The sequence below is a fragment of the Balaenoptera ricei genome, chromosome 15 (genome assembly GCF_028023285.1).
Source record: "Balaenoptera ricei isolate mBalRic1 chromosome 15, mBalRic1.hap2, whole genome shotgun sequence".
Lineage (NCBI taxonomy): Eukaryota > Metazoa > Chordata > Mammalia > Artiodactyla > Balaenopteridae > Balaenoptera > Balaenoptera ricei.
Genome location: NC_082653.1, coordinates 73,130,454 through 73,154,378, shown reverse-complemented (window position 1 = coordinate 73,154,378; position 23,925 = coordinate 73,130,454). Strand labels below are relative to the sequence as shown.

Below are 23,925 nucleotides of genomic sequence, written 5' to 3'. Positions count from 1 at the left end.
TTTAGGCACTAGGCTTAATTTTATATACATTAGTCCTATTGATAACACAGGGGCAGGTGTACTATTGCTCTTCAGGTGTGTAAATGCATCAGTAGCAGGAATGTGGGGCCTTCTGGAGTTTCCTGAAGGAGTAGCCAGAGTGCCTGATATGGGGGTTACTGGAGGGATTTCTTGGGCCAGTGGCTCTTTTAAAATTTTTTTTTTTTGGCCCCGCTGTGCAGCATGCAGGATCTCATTTCCCCAACCAGGGATTGAACCCGTGCCCCCCTGCAGTGGAAGCGTGGAGTCTCAACCACTGGACCGCCAGGGAAGTCCTGGGCCAGTGGCTCTTTACGTAGAGGTACAGAACTATTCCAGTATCTTAACAATTGGAGAGCCACAGCAGTGTGTGCCGACTTGACTTTTGTGGGGAATCTCAGGAAGACACTGGTCTTTGCAAATTCTAACGTGAGCAGTAAATGGCAGGGCACCAGCATGACACTGCCTGGGGTGCCATTATTGTCAAGGCTGCCTATGGATCCCAGGCCTGCAACAGAATAGGAAGCTTGACAGGTTTGTTATCGCCTGCCCTAACAAGGCCCTCAGCCCTGTGTTTACTGCTCACAGCACATCCCCCTCCCCACATGCCAGTCACAGTGAGTTGCTTCCAGCAGCTTCTACACCACAGGCTCCTTATTGCCTCCAGGCCTTTGCTAAAGCTCTTACCTCTTCCTGGAGTTCTCCACCCTCTTCTCTCTGCCTGGTTCACTTCTACTATTCATCCTTCAGGTACAGTGAATGTATCACTTCCTCCAGGAAGCCTTCCTTGATCCTCAGGTTTGAGTAGGGACTTCTGTTATGTGGTCTCATAGGTCTGTGTTTCCCCTTCATAACTCTTGTCAATGGCTGCAGTAAGTTCCATGAGAGCCAGAAACCCTGCAGAACCCGTGTACCTCCAGCACTGAGTGCCATGCCTGGCACACAGTAGGTGCTCAATAAATATTCATTGAAAAGGTTTTTGAAGAGTGGTCTGAGATGGAGGCCAGGCCAGCTTATAACCCAACAGTCTCAGCAGATAGATAACAGCCCAAGGGAGGAAACTGAGACCTGGGGTCCAAGGGACCATGAAAAATTGAGAATTGGGATTTTGTTTATCCATGCATTAGTTGATGGACATGTAGGTTGTTTCCACTTTTTCGCAATTAGAAATAATGCATATTGTGAACAAGTTTTTGCATAAGTATAAGTTTTTATGTTTTCAGTTCTCTTGGGTATATACCCAAAAGTGGGATTGTTGGGTGATATGGTTATAAACATTTAGTATGTAAAGGAACTGCCAAACTTTTCCAAGGTGGCTGCACTGTTGCATGTTCCCGCCCTCAATGTATGAGGGTTAAACATTTTGTCTTCTTTTTTTTTAAGAATTCATTTATTGGACTTCCCAGGTGGTGCAGTGGTTAAGAATCCACCTGCCAATGTAGGGGACATGGGTTCAAGCCCTGGTCTGGGAGGATCCCACATGCCACGGAGCAACTGAGCCCGTGCGCCACAACTACTGAGCCTGCGCTCTAGAGCCACGAGCCACAACTACTGAGCCCACGTGCCACACTACTGAAGCCCGCACGCCTAGAGCCCATGCTCTGCAGTAAGAGAAGCCACCACAATGAGAAGGCCGCGCACCGCAACAAAGAGTAGCCCCTGCTCACCACAACTAGAGAAAGCCCGTGTGCAGCAACGAAGACCCAAAGCAGCCAAAAATAAATAAATTAATAAATTAAATTTGAAAAGAAAGTACATATGCCAAAAAAAAAAAAGAATTTATTTATTTATTTGGTCATGCCATGCAGCATGTGGGACCTTAGTTCCCTGACCAGGGATCGAACCCATGCCCCCTGCAGTGGAAGTGTGGAGTCTAAACCACTGAACCACCACGGAAGTCCCTAAACATTATATCTTGAATACCTGTTAGAATAGTTGAGAATAAATGACAGTTTAAACTGGATTCCCAAATATATAAACCAGATAAAAGTGCCTTGGTTCTGACGGATGTGGGGGAAGGTAGGTACCAGTCCAGCCCAGCAGGAAACAGAGTCTAACTCAGCTGGTTCTAGAGCAGTGCTGTCCAATAGAACCATCTGTCATGATCAGGTTTCTATATCTGCACTGTTCAAAATGGTAGCCACTATCCACATTGGCTACTGAACACTTGAAATGTGGCTAGTGCAATGGAGGAACTGCATTTTAAATTGTATTTAATTTAATTATTGTAATTTAAATTCAAATACCTACATGTAGCCAGTGGTTATTATATTGGACAGCACAATTCCAGAGGCTTTAATATAGGGACTCCTGGTAGAGATACGTGTATGGTTAAAGGAAGCTACAAAGGGGACTTCCCTGGTGGTACAGTGATTAAGAATCCACCTGCCAATGCAGGGGACATGGGTTCGAGCCCTGGTCCGGGAAGATCCCACATGCTGTGGAGCAACTAAGCCCATGAGCCACAAATACTGAGCCTGCGCTCTAGAGCCCGCGAGCCACAACTACTGAGCCCGCGTGCTGCAACTACTGAAGCCCGCGTGCCTAGAGCCCGTGCTCCACAAGAGAAGCCACCGCAATGAGAAGCCTGAGCACCAAAATGAGGAGTAGCCCCCACTCGCCACAACCAGAGAAAGCCCGCGCGCAGCAACAAAGACCCAACGCAGCCAAAAGAAAAGAAAAAAAAAAAAAAGGAAACTACAAAGAATGTTGCCCCCAAGGACTAAAGGAGAAGAGGAAGAAATAGTGTCGCTGAACTCCAGTGAAAGCTGGAGACATAGAGGAGGAGGTAAAATTCTGATCATCAATTCCTGTGTGTGTGTGTGTGTGTGTGTGTGTGTGTGTGTGTGTGTTTGTGGTTTGGGGAGCTCCATGCCAGAAACGGGGACAAAGGTCAAATGTATATTTCTTATTGCAAATCACAATCTCACAGGAGACCAACTCACAGATGCTATAGACATGGGTAGGGAGATAAAGCCACTGCCAGAGGCGTGATCCAGAGCAGGGAAGAAATGTCCTGACTCTCTTCACTCTCCCTGTGATCTCCAGGCTGTCCTACCTTCAGCTGAACCCAAGTGGGAGCCAGAGGGCAAGGGAGCCTCCAGGGCGGAGAGCAGGGCAGAGAAGGGATCTGGGGAGGGCAGATGTCAACCAGCCCAGGGTGACAAGCCCAAAGCACCACCTCTGAACCCCAGGGTGGAACTCTGTCCTAGGTGGGACAAGTCAAACTGAATAAATTCCTGGGGTAGGGGCAGGAGGGAATCCTTGGAAGTCATATGGCTTCCATATGACTTCCATATTCTTAACGGCTGAGGCAGGAGATGAAAAATAAATTAAACTCTGTGCCAGGGCTTGTCATAAGCTGAGTGACCTCATTGATATTTTCTTGTTTAACCTTATAACAGTCCTGGAGAGACGAGCACCATTACCTTTAATTTAGGATTGGGATGAGGGCAAGTAGTTGGTGACAACTATTGGTGACATTTTTCCAGACTGGAGGAAGGCTGCAGGGGTGTAATACTGAGTACTCCACTAATTGTTCTGGGGCTGGGCTGGATCCAAAATCATGTCTTAATGTTCAATACCTCCAACTTTCATAATCTAGTATTTTGATTCCTACCACCTCTGGCTTTGCAAAGCACACAGATCTGCCCTGTCTCCGTGTGTGGGAATCCCATCAGACCTCCAGGCCCAACCCTGGACTCCTGATTCTCTAGCTGTTCTCAAAGCTCAGCTGAGAAACAACCGAGGGCTTCGGAACTTGAATGAACACCAGTTAAATCCTCTAAATATTCTAAATTATAGCCCTGGCTCAAATTAGATCAAAAGAAGCTTATATAGACGACTCTAAAGGAGTATTGAAAGATTCGAACTAGGACCTGGTTTTGAATGCAGATTCTACCCCCTTAGTAAACGTGTGATCTTAGGCAAGTCACTTAAACTCTCTGAGCCACCATGGCCCTCTCTGTAACTGGAGTAACACCGATCTCACATGTCAGTTCTGGTCCTCTTCTGTTAATCAACACTCACTCTTGAGGTGAGCTCATCCAGACTCACAGCTTTAAACACCAACCAAATACTGATGGTCCCAAATTTACACCTTCAATGTGGGTCTCTTCTGGGAGTTCCTTACTTGCTCATAGACACTCACAGAGAATTGCTTACTTGAAACCTCCACTTGGGTGTCTAATAGGCATATCAAACTTAGCATGTTCCCAGATCAATGCTATATCTTCTCCCCCAAACCTGCTCCATCCCCAGCATTTCCATATCAGAAAACGACAATTTGGTTCTTACAGTTAGGCCAGAAACCTTGGTGCTGTCAGATCCCCTCTCTCACACCCACATATCCAATATGTTAAGAAATCCCATTGGTTCTACCTCAGAAGATAGTCAGCAGCTGATCGCCCATCATCCTGGTTCCCTAACCCTAAACCTAACCCTAATCTCTCATGTGGGTGCGGGAGCTCCCACCCTCGCCACACCCCCTGCCACCCCCACCACACCCCCTGCCACCCCCCATAGTCTGTCTTCTAGGCAGCAGCCAAAAGCCCTTTTCAAAGACAAAGCCCCCCAACGGCTCTCCATTGCAGACACACTGGCTTCCTTGTGGTTCCCAGAACAGCCAAGCATGATCTGGTTATAGGGCCTTTGACTTGGCTTTGTCCTCCATAAGAGCAAACACTATAGATTTGTCTAGATTCTGTCTCACCTCAGGAGACTGTCACCTCCAGGGGGACAGGTGACAGGTTCATAATTATAAACTATGCCTGACACATGGTTAGGGTTCAACAAGTATTTGTGGAATAAATGAACGAATTAAATAACCTTGTGAGGTGGATCCCTTATTCCCATTTTAAAGGTCAGGAAAACTGAGACTCAGAAATGTGCCTAAGGGACTTCCCTGGTGGACCAGTGGTTAAGACTCCGTGCTTCCACTGCAGGGGGCCCGGGTTTGATCCCTGGCTGAGGAACTAATCCCGCAAGCTGAGTGGTGTAACCAAAAAAAAAGAAAAAAAAAAGAAAAAAGAAAGGTGCCCAAGTGCACACAGTTAATAACATGGAGTCAGGCTAGAATGTCTGCCTTCAAGGCCCAGGTCCTTACTCATGACTGATGCATTGTCGGTTGATGTCATGGACATCAACTTACATGAGGGATGTTCTCACATGAAAATTAATTTTATAAGTGAGTGCCAGGAAAGCACTGACTCCTCTGAGGAACTACTGTGTTTCTTCCTCTTTGACTAGGAAAACTCATCATGTAAATTGTCCCTTTAAGGGCCAGCCCCAGGAAGCTCATAGTCAAATGTGAAGTGGGTTACTCTATTTGCTCTTTCTTAGGCTTGGATTTTTTCCTCTCATTTTTGTTAACTTCACCAGTTTTTTTTAATTTTAATTGAGATATATTGTCATATAACATGATATTAGTTTGAGGTGTACAACATAATGATTTGATATTTGTATATATTGCAAAATCATCACCACCCTAAGTCTAGTTAACATCCATCACCACACGTAGTTTTGTCTCTTGTGATAAGAAATTTTAAGATTTACTCAGCAACTTTTAAAAAGGCAATACAATATTATGAACTGTAGTCATCATGCTGTATATTACATTCCCAGGACTTATTTATTTTATAACTGGAAGTTTGTACCTTTGACCCCCTTCACCCATTTCACCCACCCCTGACACCCCCGCCTCTGGCAACCACCAATCTGTTCTCTGTATCTATGAGGTTTTTTGTTTGTTTTTTATTTTTAAGATTCCACATATAAGTGAGATCATCCAGTAATTGTGTTTCTCTATGTTTCACTTAGCATAATGCCCTCAAGGTCCATCTATGTTGTCACAAATGGCAAGATCTCCTTCTTTTTTTATGGCTTAATAATGTTCCTGTATATAAGTATATACATCTCCCTCTCCCTCTCTCTCTCTCTCTCTCTCTCTATATATATATATATATATGACACTTAGGTTGCTTCGGTGTCTTGGCTATTATAAATAATATTGCAATGAACATGAGGGTACAATGTATCTTTTTGAGTTAGTGTTTTCATTTCCTTTGGGTAAATACCCAGAAGTGGAATTGCTGGATCATATGGTAGTTCTATTTTTAATTGTTTGAGGAACCTCCATACTGTTTTCTATACTAGCTGCAACAGTTTATATTTCCATCAATGGTGCACAAGGGTTCCATTTTCTCCACATCTTTGTCAACTCTTAGTTCTTGTTTTATGATAATAGCTATTCTAACAGGTGTGAGGTGATATCTCATTGTGTTTCGATTTGCGTTTCCCTCATGATTAGTGCCGTTGAGCATCTTCTCACGTGTCTGTTGACCATCTGTATGTCTTCTTTGGGAAAAAGTATATTCAGATCCTCCGCCCATTTTTATTTTATTATTTATTATTTTTTAATTTCAAAATTTATTTATTTATTTATTTATTTGCCTGTGCTGGGTCTTAGTTGCAGCATGCGGGATCTTTAGTTGAGGCGTGTGAATGCTTAGTTGCAGCATATGGGATCTAGTTCCCTGACAAGGGATCGAACCCGGGCCCCACTGCATTGGGAGCGTGAAGTCTTAGCCACTGGACCACCAGGGAAGTCCTTATTTAAAAATTTTTTTGGCCACACTCCATGGCTTTCAGGATCTTAGTTCCCCAACCATGGATTGAACCAATGCCCCCTGCAGTGGGAGCGTGGAGCCCTAACCACTGGACTGCCAGGGAATTCCCCACCTGTTTTTTTTTAAATTAATTAATTAATTAATTTATTTTTGGCTGCGTTGGGTCTTCATTGCTGCGTGCGGGTTTTCTCTAGTTGCAGCGAGCGGGGGCTACTCTTCTTTGTGGTGTGTGAGCTTCTCATCGCGGTGGCTTCTCTTGTTGCGGAGCACGGGCTCTAGGCGCCCGGACTTCAGTAGTTGTGGCACGCGGGCTCAGTAGCTGTGGCTCGCGGGCTCTAGAGCACAGGCTCAGTAGTTATGGCACATGGGCTTAGTTGCTCCGCGGCCTGTGGGATCTTCCCAGACCAGGGCTCGAACCCGTGTCCCCTGCATTGGCAGGTGGATTCTAAACCACTGCGCCACCAGGGAAGTCCCCACAACTGATTTTTGTACATTGATTTTGTATTCTGCACTTTTATGAGCTAATAAGAGGCCCACAGAAGGGGACAGGTGGGATTCAGGGCCCATTGATCCAGCTTTCATAACGCCTCCAGGATCCTTTGCTGTTTGACTCCATTCTCTGCACCCACAACGTTGTCAGCATCCTAGGGCTGGTTCTTCTCAGAGTTGTAGGATGTGTCTTTAATCATGGCTGGTGGGAAAGAGAAGTCATTTCCCCTATTTTTTGTTTATGTGTTTGTTTTTGTTTTAAGGAAGAACTTTTGAACCTTACGAAGCTTGCATCTCAGTGGCTAGAATGGGGTCACATTCTCTTTCCTGATCTAATCATGGATGGAGGTGGTGGTGGTTACTTTAGATTAATTAGACTTTCTCCTGGAGCTGAAGGAGGGGGTCAGGGTCCCTGATGTGCAGTGTCCCTGATGAACAAACTGGGGTTCTGTTAGAAAGGAGGGAGGCAGGATGGATGACAGGGTTGGTTTATCTGGGTGCTTTCTTTTCATGTTTCAGTGCTTTTTTGGATGTCTGGTATTTCTTTTTTTTTTTTTAATTTTATTTATTTATTTATTTATTTATGGCTGTATTGGGTCTTCGTTTCTGTGCGAGGGCTCTCTCTAGTTGCGGCAAGCGGGGGCCACTCTTCATCGCGGTGCGCGGGCCTCTCACTGTCGTGGCCTCTCTTTTGCGGAGCATGGGCTCCAGACGCGCAGGCTCAGTAGTTGTGGCTCACGGGCCTAGTTGCTCCGCGGCATGTGGGATCTTCCCAGACCAGGGCTCGAACCCGTGTCTCCTGCATCGGCAGGCAGATTCTCAACCACTGCGCCACCAGGGAAGCCCCGGATGTCTGGTATTTCTTTAATGTCCGTTCATACTTTGGAGTGAGCTAATAAAAAGCTAACTGGGGTTTTAGCTACTGGAATAGGGCTTCCCAGTTTGAAGACTGAACTTTCAAATTTTTCCTTTTTTTTTTTTTTTTTTGAGAAAAAACTCTTGGATTAGCATCAGACTTTTCATCAGCAAAATCAAGTATTCAGATCCTAAAAGAAAATGAGTCAATGACTTCTAGGTTCTAAAGAAAATATTTTTTAGCCTACCTATAATTCTATATCAAGCAAATGTGAGAATAAAATAAAGACATATTAGGGTGCAAGATTATTTAGAAAGTTTAACTTCTTCTTAGGAAGGTCACTGTCTTAGGAAGTGACTTGAGGATGTGCTCCAGCAAAAATGAGGAGATAAGCCAGGAAAGAGGAGGATGAGAGGTATAGGAAACAGGGGATCTCACTTGGGAGAGAAATAACCACCAGTCCCAGCATGAAGCTGTACAGCCATAGGGAGAGGCAGGGGGACAGATAGGCCACTCAGAGCAAGCAAGTAGGAAAAACAATTAGAAATTCTAGGAAAAATTAAAAGATATATAATTAAGGGTGGGTAATCATAGTAAACTATTGGTTGTGCACTGAACAACATTTATATAATCTTTAAAAGGAAATAAAATTAATAGTTTTCCATTTTTAGACTCAAACTCTGGACCAGAAAGTGCTGATCCTGAATTTCTGAGATGATGGAAATATTCTACCTCTGTGTTATCTAGTGTGGTAGCCATTAGCCACATGTGGTTTTTGAGCACTTGAAACGTGGCTGGCTAGTTGCTACCAAGGAGCTGAATTTTAAATTTTTTTTTTTTTTTTTTTTTTGCCGTGCCATGCAGCTTGAGGGATCTTAGTTCCCTGACCAGGGATTGAACCAGTGCCCCTCTAGAGGAAGCATGGAGTCCTAACTACTGGACCACCAGGGAATTCCCTAAATCTTTTTTTTTCTTTTAATTTGAAGTATAGTTGATTTACAGTGTTGTGTTAGCTTCAGGTGTACAGCAAAGTGATTCAGATATATATATTCTTTTAAAAATTCGTTTCCATTATAGGTTATTACAAGATATTGAATATTGTTCCCTGTGCTATACAGTAGGTCCTTGTTGTTTATCTATTTTACATGTATCAGTGTGTATCTGTTAATCCCAAACTCCTAATTTATCCCTCCCCCATCCCTTTCCCTTTTGGTAACCATAAGTTTGTTTTCTATGTCTGTGAGTCTATTTCTGTTTTGTAAATAAGTTCATTTGTATCATTTTTTTAGATTCCACATAAAAGTGATATCATATGATATTTGTCTTTTTCTGTCTGACTTATTTCACTTAGGATGATAATCTCTAGGTCTATCCATGTTGCTGCAAATGGTATTATTTCATTTTTCTTAGGGCTGAGTAAGATTCCATTGTATACATATACCACATCTTTTTTATCCATTGAATTTTATCCATGAATTTTAATGAATTTAAATTAAAATAGTTCCACATAATTAGTGGCTGCTGTATTGGACAGTGAAGCTCTAGACAATGCAAAGAAGAGAATGCAAGTATTAGCTACTTCAAGCATTATAAAAGTAAATGTAGGGACTTCCCTGGTGGCGCAGTAGTTGAGGGTCCGCCTGCCAGTGCAGGGGACACGGGTTTGAGCCCTGGTCCGGGAAGATCTCACATGCCGCGGAGCAACTGAGCCCGTGCGCCACAACTACTGAGCCCTTGCACCACAACTACTGAAGCCCACGCGCCTACAGTCCAGGCTCCACAGCAAGAGAGGCCACCGCAATGAGAAGCCCGCGCACCGCGATGAAGAGTAGCCCCTGCTCGCCTCAACTAGAGAGAGCCCACACACAGCAACGAAGACCCAACGCAGCCAAAAAAAAACCATTTGAGTACTTAAAAAAAAAAAATGAGGCAACAGGCCCAAATGGAGTCACTTGTGTTAAGCTGAGTCACCAAAACCAAAACTTAATACCTAACCTAACTGCAGTTTCAGCTGCTCCCAGGCATGGAATTTTAAAATAATCAGTCTGGAGCTTCTTTTTTTTTTCAATTTATTTTATTTATTTATTTTTGGCTGTGTTGGGTCTTCGTTGCTGCACGCGGGCTTTCTCTAGTTGTGGTGAGCGGGGACTACTCTTTGTTGCGATGCGCAGGCTTCTCATTGCGGTGGCTTCTCTTGTTGAGGAGCACGGGCTCTAGGTGTGTGGGCTTCAGTAGTTGTGGCTTGCGGGCTTAGTTGCTCTGTGGCATGTGGGATCTTCCCGGACCAGGTCTCGAACCCATGTGCCCTGCATTGGCAGGCGGATTCTTAACCACTGCACCACCAGGGAAGCCCAGTCTGGAACTTCTTGATCAACACTAGTGAGGTAATTTCCTTGAAAAGACCCTTCCTTACCTTTCCTGACCCCTGCCTCTAAGGGAAGATGTCCTCGCCTAAAATAATCCTTTTTTTCTTTTGCTGATCACCTCCTCATCCCACCCCACTTCTGCCTATAAAAGCCTTCCATTTGTACAGCCCCTCAGAGAGCCTTTCTACTTGCTAGGTGGGATGCTGCCCAATTAATGAGTCGTTTAATAAAGCCAATTAGATCCTCAGTTGAACTGTGTTGTTTAACAGGTCGCTGGCACTGTTCCCAGTGCACCCGGTGTCCTAGCTCACTGAATCCTCAGGAGGAGGCTAACCCTTCTCACAGATCCGCAACCTGAGGCACAGGAAGGTGACATTTGTTGCCCAGGGTCACACACTCAGTCAGTGGCTGAGCCTGGGTCTGGCCCCAGGAAGTCTGGCCCCAGAGTTCCCTCCCTTAACCACTGTGTCGCCACACATGACAGCTGATACTGAAAATGACCATGGAGAGCTATTATACTTACAGCAACAAAAACAACTTTAGTTACGGTTACAAAGGGCCTAAAAGGAGGGATGTAGCTGACCCGGGAAATGGGACAGAGCCAGTGGGTCAAATGCTCTCCTATTGGAGCTAGAAACCAGTAGATTAATGGCAGGCAGGATGGATACATAAAAAAATAGCAGAATTAGCATCTCGTTGAGGGATATGAACCCACCAGAAGAGCTGAGACTAAAACAAATCAAAGGGATTAAGGACCATGACTTGGGAGGGAAAGGGGAGGAGTATTACCACACATGATAAACACTCTGTGCTTATAATATGCGATACTTTGATAAAAATTAAGAAACCATTATGTTCAACGATAGATTAGTACATAAACACTTCCCTGACCAGAATGAAATTCCCTGGGGTTGGGGGGTGGCCAATGGCTGCCTGACTTGTCAATCCTGTTCCTAGAGAGGGTTGTGGATGGGAGGAAAAGGCCCCAGGCCTTGGAGGATCAGATGGCACAACACAACGCACCTCTTTTAACATCAGCTATTGTTTATTAGGCTCTTACTAAGGGATTCCACCTCCCCACACACTATCTAACTTAATCCTCCCAAGAACTTTGAAAAATAGTATTATCATCCTTATTTACAGATGAAGAAACTAAGGCAAAGAGATGACATGACTGACCCAAGGCCACACAGGGGCAGGGAGGAGCAGGAGAGACCTGCAGGAGGTCAGAGCTGAAAGTCCAGACCCTCGGGAGGGAAGAAATATCTTCATGGAACATGAGTTCGTTGCCCCACTGTTGCACCTGCAGACCTCTGATGACCTCCTTCCTGGAGGTCTGTGGGCTGGGTGGAGCCTTCACAGTTTCAGGCACACCCAGTGCTCGCAGTGCCCCACCCCTGCCTGGTCTCTTTCTGGTCCTTGCCTTCAAGGGCACAGCTCGTCACCCGACACCCTCTTCCTTCGCTCAGCCAGAGAACTCCACGTCAGCCAATAAACATCACTGAGCGCCGACTGTTTACCAAGCACTTTCAGTGGTACAGCAGCCGACAGACACACACCCATGCTCTCGCGGGGCTTACACTCCAGTGGGGGTAGAAAGACAAAACAAAATAAGAAAGTAAATGACAAGTGCCATAGAGAGAAAGCAGAGGTGGGAGCTGGGTAGTGCAGGCCAGGGGGAAGGGGTACAATTTTAAGTAGCCAGGCAAAGCCATACTAAGAAGGTGACATTTGAGCCATTTAGCTATCTGGGTGAAGAGCCTTCCAGGCACGGCCACAGACGGCACAAAGCCCCCAGGGCTCGGATTCTCCAGGGATGAGATGGAGGCCTGGGTGGCAGGAGCAGAGGGAATGAGGACAGGAGGGGAGGGTGGGTCAGACTGGGTGTGGTCTTGTGGTCCATTTTGAGGTTCTGAGTGGGGTGGGAGCTGTCTCAGGGTTCAGAGCACGGGACAGATGGGATCAGATGTTTGATCTGGGTCCCACTGGCTGCTTTGTGGCTAAGAGCCCGAAGCAGCTGAGGAAAGACGAGGCTTAGGGCAGGGGGACAGCAGTGAAGGTGGGGAAGAGTAGTCAGATTCTGGATCTTTTTATTTTTTAATATGTTTTTGGGTTTTTTTTCGCCCCGCCTCACAGCTTGTGGGATCTCAGTTCCCTGACCAGGGATGGAACCCGCGCCCTTGGCAGTGAAAGTGCAGAGTCCTAACCACTGGACCGCCAGGGAATTCCCAGTATGTTCCTTTATTTTGAGAAATTTCAAACACAGAAAAGTCACAAGAACAATACAGTTAATACCCATAGACCCTTCACATGGCTTCACCATTTTTTTTTTTTAAACATGCCCTTTAGTTAGATGCCCGAGCACATAATAGACGGGTGATGGAATTACATTTTCAGTACGGCATCTGGATACATCTTTAAAACTCTGTAGTTCTCAGAAGCTTTGCCTGGGTCCTCTTTGTTCCTGACTTTGGGGAAATATATGACCCCATTCAGCGTTTTTGTTAAAGACCACTAACTAGAAACCTTTTTTTCTCTTCTTTTATGAGCACCTGAGGAGAGATCTGAGATCTGCAAGATATGCATTCTTGCTTTTTCATTTCAAAGTTGAGTGCTTCTCAAATATCAGGTCAGGTGCTAAATAAATAGAGGGAAATGGTGGCTCAGGAAAATGTTAAGATATATTAGATTACCGGTTTGTTATAAAAGTATATAACGCAGGAACAGTGAGATGGAAGAGATGTATAAGGCAAGGTCTGGGGAAAAGGGGCGGAGCTTCCACGCTCCCCGCCCCCCCATCTCTCCTGCATCTGTGTGTTCATCAACCTGGAAGCCCCCTCACTTCATATTATTTTGCCACATATGCGTTTTCTCTTCCAATTTTTAAATTTTTTATTGTTATTATTGTGTGTGTGAAACATTTAAGAGGAACTTGCTGCATTATGCACCATCACTCCTACATTCTTCAAACATGTATTTCCTGCAAACTAGGAATATAATCATAACATACTTATCAAAATCAGGAAAGTTAATGTTAATTCAACACTGTTATCTACTCTACAGTCTATTCGAATTTTGCCAGTTATCCCTATGGTGTCCTTTATAGCATCTTTTTTTCCAATCCAGGATGCAATCCAGGATCCCATATTGCATTTATTTATTTATTTATTATTTATTTATTTATTTTTTAAAGGTCAAGTCTTTTATTTATTTATTTATTTGGCTGCGTTGGGTCTTCGTTGCTGCGCCCAGGCTTTCTCTAGTTGCGGCGAGCGGGGCTACTCTTCCTTGCAGTGTGCAGGCTTCTCATTGCGGTGGCTTCTCTTTTTGCAGAGCACAGGCTCTAGGCACGTGGGCTTCAGTAGTTGTGGTGCAGGGGCTCTAGAGCGCAGGCTCAGTAGTTGTGGCGAACGGGTTTAGTTGCTCCTCGGCATGTGGTATCTTCCCGGACCAGGGCTTGAACCCTGCTCCCCTGCATTGTCAGGCGGATTCTTAACCACTGCGCCACCAGGGAAGTCCCCCATATTGCATTTAATTATCATGTCTCTTTACTCTTTTAAGATGTGGAAGAATGTCCCAGGCTTTCTTTGTTCTTCCTGACACTGACATTTTTGAAGAGTATGGGCCAGTTGTTTTGTAAAATGTCCTTCTATTTGGATCTGCCTAATATTTCTTAACTATTAGACTGTTTTGCATTTTTTGCTAGGACAGAAGTGATGTTGGCTCCTTCTCAGTGCATATCATATCTGAAGCCTCCTGTTGTTGGGTTGCCCCATCACTGGTGATATGAACTTTCATCACTTGATTTAAGATGGTGTCTGTTAGTTTTCTCCACCATAAAGTTGCTACTTTTCCTTGGTGATGAATACACAGCGTGTGGGGAAAGACTTTAAGACTATTAAAATATCCTATATGCACCCCACACCTCTCTGCCCCAATTTCACCCAATGTTGTTGTTGTTTTTTTTAATTTGGCTGCGCCAGGTCTTAGTTGCAGCACGCGGGATCTCGTTCCCTGACCAGGGATCAAACCCAGGCCTCCTGCATTGGGAGCGCGAAGTCCTACCCAATGGTTTTAAACATCCATTCTTACCTGAATCCATTATTATTATGGTGATTGTAAATTGTTCATTTTTAAACTCTACATTCCTCTACAATTATATGTTAGGTTTCCAATTGTAGAAGAACTTTCCCTACACTCCTTCCTCCCTTCCACCCCCTCCCTTCCTCCTTCACTCTGTGTCTCTCTCTAACATTTTCAGAATCAGTACGAACTCATGGGTTCTTTTTTTATTCAATGCTTTAGTTGATCACAGCCGTTATTCATTCTGATGCTCAAAGTGTCCCTGCCTTGGCCATCAGGAACTCCTTCAAGCTGGTTCTTTGTCCTTTGACATATTTCCATCATTCTTTGAGCACTGCCTTACTTTTCTGATGCAACGAGATGTTCCAGGCTCTTCTTTTCTTCCCCCTGCTTATTTATTTATTGAAGTATAATTGACCTACAACACTGTTAGTCCCAGATGCACAACATAGTGATTTTATATTTCTATACAATACAAAATTTATCAACATGATAAGTCTAGTTACCATCTGTTACCATACAAAGTTATTACAATGTTATTGACTATATTCCCCATGACTCTTTGATTTTTGTAACTGGAAGTTTGTACCTCTTAATCTCCCTCACCTATTTCATGCACCCCCCACCCCTCTGGCAACTACCAATTTGTTCTCTGTATCTATGAGTCTGTTTCTGTTTTGTTATGTTTGTTCATTTGTTTTGTTTTTTAGATTCCACATATAAGTGAAATAATGTGTTATTTGTCTTTCTCTGTCTGACTTATTTCACTAAATGTAATACCCACTAGGTCCATCCATGTTGCCACAATGGCAAGATTTCATTCTTTTCTTATGGCTGAGTAATATTCCATTGTATGACACTTAGGTTGCTTACATATCTTGGTTATTGTAAATAATGCTGCAATGAATATAGGGGTGCACATATCTTTTCTTTCTTTTCTTTTTTTTTTTGGCTGTGTTAGGTCTTCGTTGCTGCACACAGGCTTTCTCTAGCTGCAGCAAGTGGGGGCTACTCTTCATTGTGGTGCGCAGTCTTCTCATTGCAGTGGATTCTCTTGTTGCAGAGCACCGGCTCTAGGCACATGGGCTTCAGTAGTTGTAGCACGTGGGCTCAGTAGTTGTGGCTCATGGGTTCTTGAGCACAGGCTCAGTAGTTGTGGTGGATGGGCTTAGTTGCTCTGCGGCATGTGGGATCTTCCCAGACCAGGGATCAAACCCGTGTCCCCTGCATTGGCAGGCGGATTCTTAACCACTGAGCCACCAGGGAAGTCCCCTCATTGCAGTTTTGATTTGATTAGTGATGTTAAACATCTTTTCATGTGTCTGTTGACCATCTGTATGTCTTCTTTGAAAAAAATGTATATTTGGGTCCTCTGCCTATTTTAAATCAGATTTTTTTTTGTTGTTATTGAGTTGTATGAACTCTTTACATATTTTGGATGTTAATTCCTTATCAGATATGATTTGCAAATATTTTCTCCCATTCTGCAGGTTGCCTTTTCATTTTGTTGATGGTTTCCTTTGTGCAGAAGCTTTCTAGTTTGGGGGCTTCCCTGGTGGCACAGTGGTTGAGAATCCACCTGCCAATGCAGGGAATATGGGTTCGATCCCTGGTCCGGGAAGATCCCACTTGCCGCGGAGCAACTAAGCCCATGCACCACAACTACTGAGCCTGAGCTCTAGAGCCCGTGAGCTGCAACTACTGAGCCTGCATGCCGCAACTACTGAAGCCTGTGTGCCTAGAGCCCGTGCTCCACAATGAGGGAAGCCAGCGTGATGAGAAGCCTTTGCACTGCAATGAAGAGTAGCCCCCGCTCGCCACAACTAGAGAAAGCCTGGGCGCAGCAACGAAGACCCAACACAGACAAAAATAAATCAATAAAATAAATAAATTTGTTTAACAAAAAAAAAAAAAAAAGAAGCTTTCTAGTTTGATGTAGTCCCACTTATTATTTTTGCTTTTGGTGTCAAATCTAAAAAGTTATTGTCAAGACCAATGTCAAGGAGCTTATCACCTATGTTTTATTCCAGGAGCTTTATGGTTTCAGGTCTTACATTCAAGTCTTTAATCAATTTTGAGTTTACTTTTGTATATGGTGCGAGAAAGTAGTCCAGTTTGTTTCTTTTGTATGTAGTTGTACAGTTTTCCCAACACCATTTATTGAAGAGGCTGTCTTTTCCCTACTGTATATTCTTGACTCGTTTGTCATAGATTAATTTACCATATAAGTGTGCGTTTGTTTCTGGGCTCTCTATTCTGTTCCATTGATCTATGTGTCTGTTTTTATGCCAGTACCATACTGTTTTGATTACTGTAGCTTTGTAGTATAGTGTGAAATCAGGGAACATGATACCTCTTCAGGTTTATCTTGTTCTTTCCCTGCTCCAGCCCTGGAATCAGCCATTTTCCAAAGAGCCTTGGTTCCTTTCCAAGGAGAGTGGTTTTTAGAAACCAAGATTTGGCTGTCAAGCATGGCCCCATTTTGAAGGTAGAAACAGCAGAATTTACAGATGAGATGTAGGCTATAAGAGAAAGAGAAGCGACCAGATACCCTTTAGCTTTTTAAGACATTGCTTCTCTGAAGTCTTCTTAGACACTCCCTCAGGCTGAATCTTGCCCCTATTGTAGCAAGTATTCTATTATTTGCATTATTTATACACAAGCATGTCTCTAAATACATCATAGTTATTAAGTATCAGCTTGTGGTACTACCTGGGAGATCCTTATCCTTGGCCTCGATCCCTTAGACCAACATGGTTTTGAAGCTCATCTCTAGCAATTGCTGGTTGTATGAGCCTCAGCAAGTCTCTTAACTGTTTTTTCTCAGTTTCTTCTCCTGTATAGGTAGGGTAATGATATGAATCTCACAGGGTTGTTGTGAAGAGTGAGTGCTATGTGAATGCAATGTGCTGGGCACTCCAGCCTGGCCCATTCTAAATGCCTAGGGCACATTACTTAACCTCTCTGTACCTTGACTTCCTCACCTGTAAAATGGGCTTGCCGTGAGGAATGGCTGGAATCATGCACAGAGAATCTTTTTTTCTGTACTTGGCCAACTGCTACTATAGAGTTTTCTAAGTATTGTTCTTCTGGGATGTCTTGAGGACAGTGACCACCCCTTGTTCACGTTTTCATCATCTCTCCCTCTACCCCAGGGTCTACATTCTGTGCTGGTTAGACTGTTTCTTGAGCACTCTGGGCTAGAGCCTGGACCCGTCCACATCCTCTCCACTCTCCCCAGAACTGGAGCCCAACATTGAGCCCAGGGAATGTACAACTTTGTCAGCAGCAATTTGGTTGAAATGACAATTTTGTCAACAATGTGTTTTGCTTCAGTGATTTTTTTTTTAAAGGTTGAGAAATTGGGAATCTATATACAGTCTCTTTATTTATTTATTTATTTAATTTATTTATCTTTGGCTGTGTTGGGTCTTCATTGTTGCACGCGGGCTTTCTCTAGTTGTGGCGAGTGGGGCCTACTCTTCGTTGTGGTGCATGGGCTTCTCATTGCGGTGGCTTCTCTTGTTGCGGAGCATGGGCTCTAGGTGTGCCGGCTTCAGTAGTTGTGGCACACGGGCTTTATTGCTCTGCAGCATGTGGGATCTTCCCGGACCAGGGCTCGAACCCATGTCCCCTGCATTGACAGGTGGATTCGTAACCACTGCGCCACCAGGGAAGTCCTATATGCAGTCTTACAAACATTTTTGTTGATCTTCTTTTTAATTAAAAAAAAAATTTTAACCTCCAATTACTTTGCAGCCAATTATTCCTACTTTTCTGTTTGCAACAGCAAAATGTTGAGACAACCTAATGTCTGACAATGAAATGTTTTCCTTCCTTCCTTCCTTCTGTTCAGTAAAAAAAAGAAAAGCAAGGAACATTATGTATAATAATACTATAAAAAATACATGTGTATATGCATATATACCCTGTTACCAGGGTCTATCTGGTGGTGTCGGTACGGAGCTTTTTCACTTTATACACTGCTGCCTGGTGGGAGAGGCAATCCACCCCAGCCCCGAGCTTCCCTGCACAGTCTTGCTGATATGCCAGCAATACAAGGTCCTGGCCGCTCTACATCCAGGCCGTTTCTCAAGGTTGTCTGCAGTGAGTAACGCTGAGGGATGAAGTAATGTCTCCCTTCAGGATAAAGAGCAAGCTTGCTTACCACCTACTCGAAAAGAAGGAAATTCTCCAAGCTCAGTGTTCCTCAGCTGCGCGGCAAGCCTCTCTGTTGTCACCCCTGTGGGACTCAGGGGGGCAAGTGGAACTGAAGCAGACGGTGCTCCTGCTGTTTGCTGAGCAATGAGTAGTGGATTCCTATGTCTGTGACCCAGGAGTCTCACGTCTTTGTCAGACTAACTCGTTAGCTTGTGAGTGGGGTACAATCCCAGGCCCTGACATTGGCCTGTTTCAATCATCTATCATGTACACGCATTATTACTTTTACAACATAAAAATCAGTTTTGATTTTTTTTTTTAAAAAAAGAAAGGCAAAAAACCGTACACATACTGAGAGTCAAAGCTTACAAATTAAAGGAAAGTAAGAAAACATCAACCACCCAAAGAAGAAAGTAAAGAACTCTCTACTCATACCAACCCAGTGAAACTTGTTAATACCTCAATGAATACCTTTTCAGACTGCCTTCCATGTAGATTCCCACATTTTTGTAAGTCTTCTGCAAAAATAGGATCATAGCATATACGGTGCTTAATAACAACCTTGATTTAGTGGGGCAGTCCATGACTGGGGGCCATTGTAGTGACCTCCCCCTGCAAGCTTCTTGAGAAGTCAAGAGCCCACCAGGGATTTCACGCAGCCTGCAAAGGCTTCCACTGCCCCAGCCAGAGTCGAGGGCTTCCTCTTGCCCTGGTACTTCCTGGGAGCTCTTGGGGCAGAAGAAGTGTTAGCCTTGGGTGCTGGCCTAACAGCTTGGGGACCACAAAGGCAAAGGAAACCACCTTCCCCTCCCATCTCCTCCTCCGCACCCCCTGGTTCTCAAGCATGCATTTCCACCACCCCTGCTCTGACACATATCCCTATCCCAGCTTCACGGCTTGCCATCCCATTTTCCAGAGGAGACCTGGGAATCCCCATTCCAGACCCCGCCCACCATCCCCACCTGCTTCAGCTGAGACCCCAGAGCCCCGGTCATCATCTCAGACCCTGAAAGAGTGAGTGATGCCTCTCTCATCACACGGCAATGTAGGAGCAGGGCGGGTGGGGCAGGATGCTGGGGTGGGTGGAGCCAGGGCCACTTCCTTTCCCCTTGGGGCCCCTCCACCAGTCTTGCCTCAGCTTCAGGAGTTGGAGCAGCCTGGTCCCAGCCCTGTGCCCTTATCCACTGAGCTGGTAAGTGGTGTGGCTTGGTGGGGCAGCGGCTTCAGTGGACCTGGGAATGTGCCTCTGGCTTGAGAAGACCTTGATAGATAATGGGAAAAGAGGATGAGGAACCATTGGGGCTGAATAGGGTCAGCGCGGGCCAGGAGGGGGTGGCTATTGCTGGAGCGGGGGCTGCCAACGCCCGAGGGGGCCTATGGGATAGATTCAATGGGGGAGCTGCCAGCGTGTTGTTATTTCTGATACTAGTAAAAGCAAGGGTGGAAAAAGCCGTTGAACCGCAGAGTTCGGCCCGGCAGTTGTCAGGGAAGTGGGCAGGAGGGGAGGGCCTGGCTAGGTCCTCCCCACTGCCCCCAGCTCCTTATGTATTCTATTTCTTCCACTTCCCCACCCTCAGGTCCCAACTCCTGCTCATGCCTGTTGCTTTGGAAATGATCCTGCTTCTCCTCCTCTGTGGGAGCGTCTGGGCCCAAAACATGAGCTCAGAGTCTCTGGATGGCCCAGTTACTTTGCAGAGGTTGGAACCCACAGCGTCCTCTGTTTCTTTGGTCTCAAATATCTATGAGACCACAAAATTCAACTCAATGACATCTAATTTTGCAACAACCGAGGTCCCTAAGACAGATGACAGCACTGAGCACAAGATCTTCCCGCCTTCCTCAACTCCCTATACAGCCAATGAGGCTTCCTCTCCTGGGACTTCCATTGCTGCCAGCAGGGGCCCTCCTGTAAATGAGTCAATAATCTCCCAGAAAGATTCGGCCAAAAAATTATCAATGCCCCTGGAAATCTCTAATGCAACCAGTATACCTGCTGTCCCAGTAATGAAATCTACAGGATTCCACACTACGACTGGTGAAACCATGGCAACTAGCCCTCTGGAGACCTCCAGTGGGAGCAGTGGACCCCCTGTCACCACAGCAACTAGCTCTCTGGAGACCTCTGATGGGACCAGTGGACCCCCTGTCACCATTGCAATTAGCTCTCTGAAGACCTCCAATGTGACCAGCAGACCCCCTGTCATCATGGAAACTAGCTCTCTAAAGACCTCCAAGGAGACCAGTGGACTTCCTGTCACCATGGCAACTACCTCTCTGAAGACCCCCAGGGGGACCAGTGGCTCCCCCATCTTTGGTGTAAAAATATCCAGCCCAACGTCCTCCACAAACATAAGCAGTAGGTCCTCCCCAAATTCAGGTTGGGGGACAAATGGCACCTTGCTGGTAGCTGTGCTTGTGGCCCTGCTGGTGGTCACTGCCCTCGTGGCACTACTCCTGCTGTGGCGCCAGCGGCAGAAGCGGAAGACAGGAGTACTGACACTAAGCAGGAGTGGAAAACACAACGGGGTGGCAAATGCCTGGGCTGGGGTAGCCCAGGTGTCTCATGAGGAGGCCACGACAATAACAGAGGGAGCGTCTGGGGGTAACAATGACTCTGGGGTCCCCCAGGGGGAGGGGTCTGGCCAGCGGCCCACACTTACCACTTTCTTTGGTAGACGGAAGTCTCGCCAGGGCTCCGTGGCGCTGGAGGAGCTAAAGCCTGGGCCAGCCCCCAGCCTAAAGGGCGAGGAAGAGCCACTGGTGGGCAGCAAGGATGAGGCAGTGGAGACCTCTGCTTCTGATGGACCAGAAGAGAGAGATGTGGAGGCCCCTTAACGTTTGAGAATAATAAGACTGGAGTTCAGAATCGTTCCTGCTTTCATCACCTTCCCTCCTGTCATCACGTCCAGCCTCATCATCACCCAGCATTTTCACCCGGCACCCTTTGGATTTTCACCCAGCATCTTCACCCTGAATCCTCATGCAGCTCTTCCAGCCAGCAGCCCACGCAGTACCCACACCCCGCGCGTAGATCAGGGCTGACACCCACTGAACCCTTGTACATAGAATGAACGAACTTTCCTCATCAACCCCTACTTCTCCCCATCACATTTTCTCCACATTTCTGTCCTTGAAACCAGCTGCTGAGTCTCCGTAAAGGCCAAACTTCCTTGACTTATGATTTCTCAGAGGATTCCCCAGGAATACCAGAGTCTGGGAAGAAGAAGGAAATAGCAACCCAGCAAACTCCCACTTTAGGATTACTCTGGAAAGTACATTTGGCCCCATGGATTAGGACAGTCCTACCGGCTCAGCCCATGAACTGCCTTTAACTCCAGGCCCCAGTGCTCTGTGCTGGGCTAGCCTGGAGCATGGGCTGGGTGGTGTCACCCAGCTGTGCTCTCAGGTGCGTCTGAGACGGTCCCTGGACCCTAGGCTGGCCCACGGTCCCAGCCACCACATTCTCCCCCAACTCTGGACCGAGGCAGCCAGAGGCTTCAGCTGTTTCTCCTTCCAAGAGCAGAGGTGAGAAGAGTTTCTGGGCAGATGTAGTTCTTAGAAGTCTCAGCATCTGCGTGGGTCCACTCATGCATGCAGTTTGTGTGCAAGAGGCGAGGACTTGGTGATGCTTGTGAAGGGCAGTGGCAAGTACAGATGGCGTGAGGGAGGGGGCAGGAAGGGCTGCAGAGGCTGAGGAATTGCCGCCCTCAGGAGGTGCTGAGAACATAGGCGCCCTCGTCTTTGCTCCGATGGGGTGGAGGTGGAAGATTTAATTCCGTCTGCAGCAGGGCTTGACAGAAAGACTGCATGTGTGACCAAGTGTGGTTCTTCAGCTCAGCCGCTATGTCCCTTCCTCAAAGCCCTCCCCACTCCCCCACCCCCTCCAACCCCCGCTCCCCAGCACACACACGAGAGTCCCAGGTCTTGCTGATGCTGTTACAAGTTTAATGTGTTTGTCTGTATCCCCTCTTCCATTCTCCAAGGAGGGTCAGTGAGAGAGTGAGCTGTGACAGGCCTCCAGAACCAGGGGCATCCCTGTGGCTCTGGGATGGAGAGGAGGGGACAAGACCCAACTGTGCTGTCTCTGAGACCAGCCCAGGCCAGAGCCCAGGGCGCCGCATGGACCAGAGGTCGTTGGTATTTCCCCAGGGCAAAGAGGAAATTTGCAAAGAGGAAGTTGTTGAGTCAGAGGAGCAGTGGATAAGAGCAGACGCATTCACCTACAAAAGGAGAGGCCACGGGACTCCATGAGAGTGTCACTGCCAGGTGGTTTGGATTGGAGGGGACACCAGAGGCTGGGAAAGGGCCCCCATGTGGGTCAGTTCATGGGCGTGTGGAGGAGGGATGAGGAGAGAAGGGGCGGAAAGTGGCCACGGATCCGCCCGGAGTTCTGCCACCCATGCCTGGGCGAGCTGGGGTGGAAATCCAGCCTTCACCACACAAGCCTGGGCGCCTTTTCTTTTTCTTTCTTGGATGTGCCACACAGGCACAAGGGGTCTTAGTTCCCCGACCAGGGATCGAACCTGCACCCCCCTGCCAAAATAAATAAATAATAAAATATTGAAAATACTAATTTTGTCCTGACAGTAAAATAACATTTTTCTTCTTTTGCAAAACTACCAGCACATTCTAGTTTCTTAAATAACAGGATTTTCTCTCACACACAACCATATACAGTGTATTATTCTTCATCTTATATTTTAAAATGCATGTTTCTATTTTATTTTCAAGAGTGCACATTATGATCACGGTTACAAATACAGCTTTGTCATTCAGTGCAAACTCCAGATGGAAGAAGGATTTGGATGGGGATGGTCTTGAGAAGTCTATTAATGTAATTCACTTTTGCAGACAGGAAAAGGGCCTCAAAGCATGGTTCTGAGGACATTTCATTTCTGAAAATAGACATTTACGCCTCATTTTCCTCTGCATTCGTATTTCTGCTCCTGTTCTGGGGAGGTTGGGGGTCGAGCCATTAGCCATCAGAAAACCCGGGGTAATTTGGAGACCATCTACATGCCCCCAGCAATGAGTTGCCAATGGGTGCCTGTGTGCCTTAGCCCCCTGGGGTGCTTAGCATCTGCCTGCCCAGCTAGTGGCTTCAGGACAGCCTAGCCGGACCATGCCCCAGATCCCCAAAGCTGCCGGCCATGGAAAGGGCCACATACTCACTCCTGCGTTTGCGCATGCTCTGCCAGAAGCCTGCCCACCCCCGTCCTGTCCAACCACACACACATCTTGACTTCCCACCAAACTCCTCTCAACCATCAAGATGTAGCTCAAATGTCACTGCCTTTGCGAAGCCGCCCTTGCTGCCTCCATCCCA

General features: G+C 46.1%; 1 protein-coding gene across 1 annotated transcript; it reads left to right on the top strand.

The window, feature by feature from the left end:
* Nucleotides 1-19,669: 19,669 nt before the first annotated feature.
* Nucleotides 19,670-21,434, top strand: SPN (sialophorin). Its single transcript, XM_059898272.1, has 2 exons — nucleotides 19,670-19,791; nucleotides 20,177-21,434. The coding sequence occupies exons 1-2, from the start codon at nucleotides 19,670-19,672 to the stop codon at nucleotides 21,432-21,434; spliced, it is 1,380 nt and encodes a 459-aa protein (XP_059754255.1).
* The last annotated feature ends 2,491 nt before the right edge of the window (nucleotides 21,435-23,925 follow it).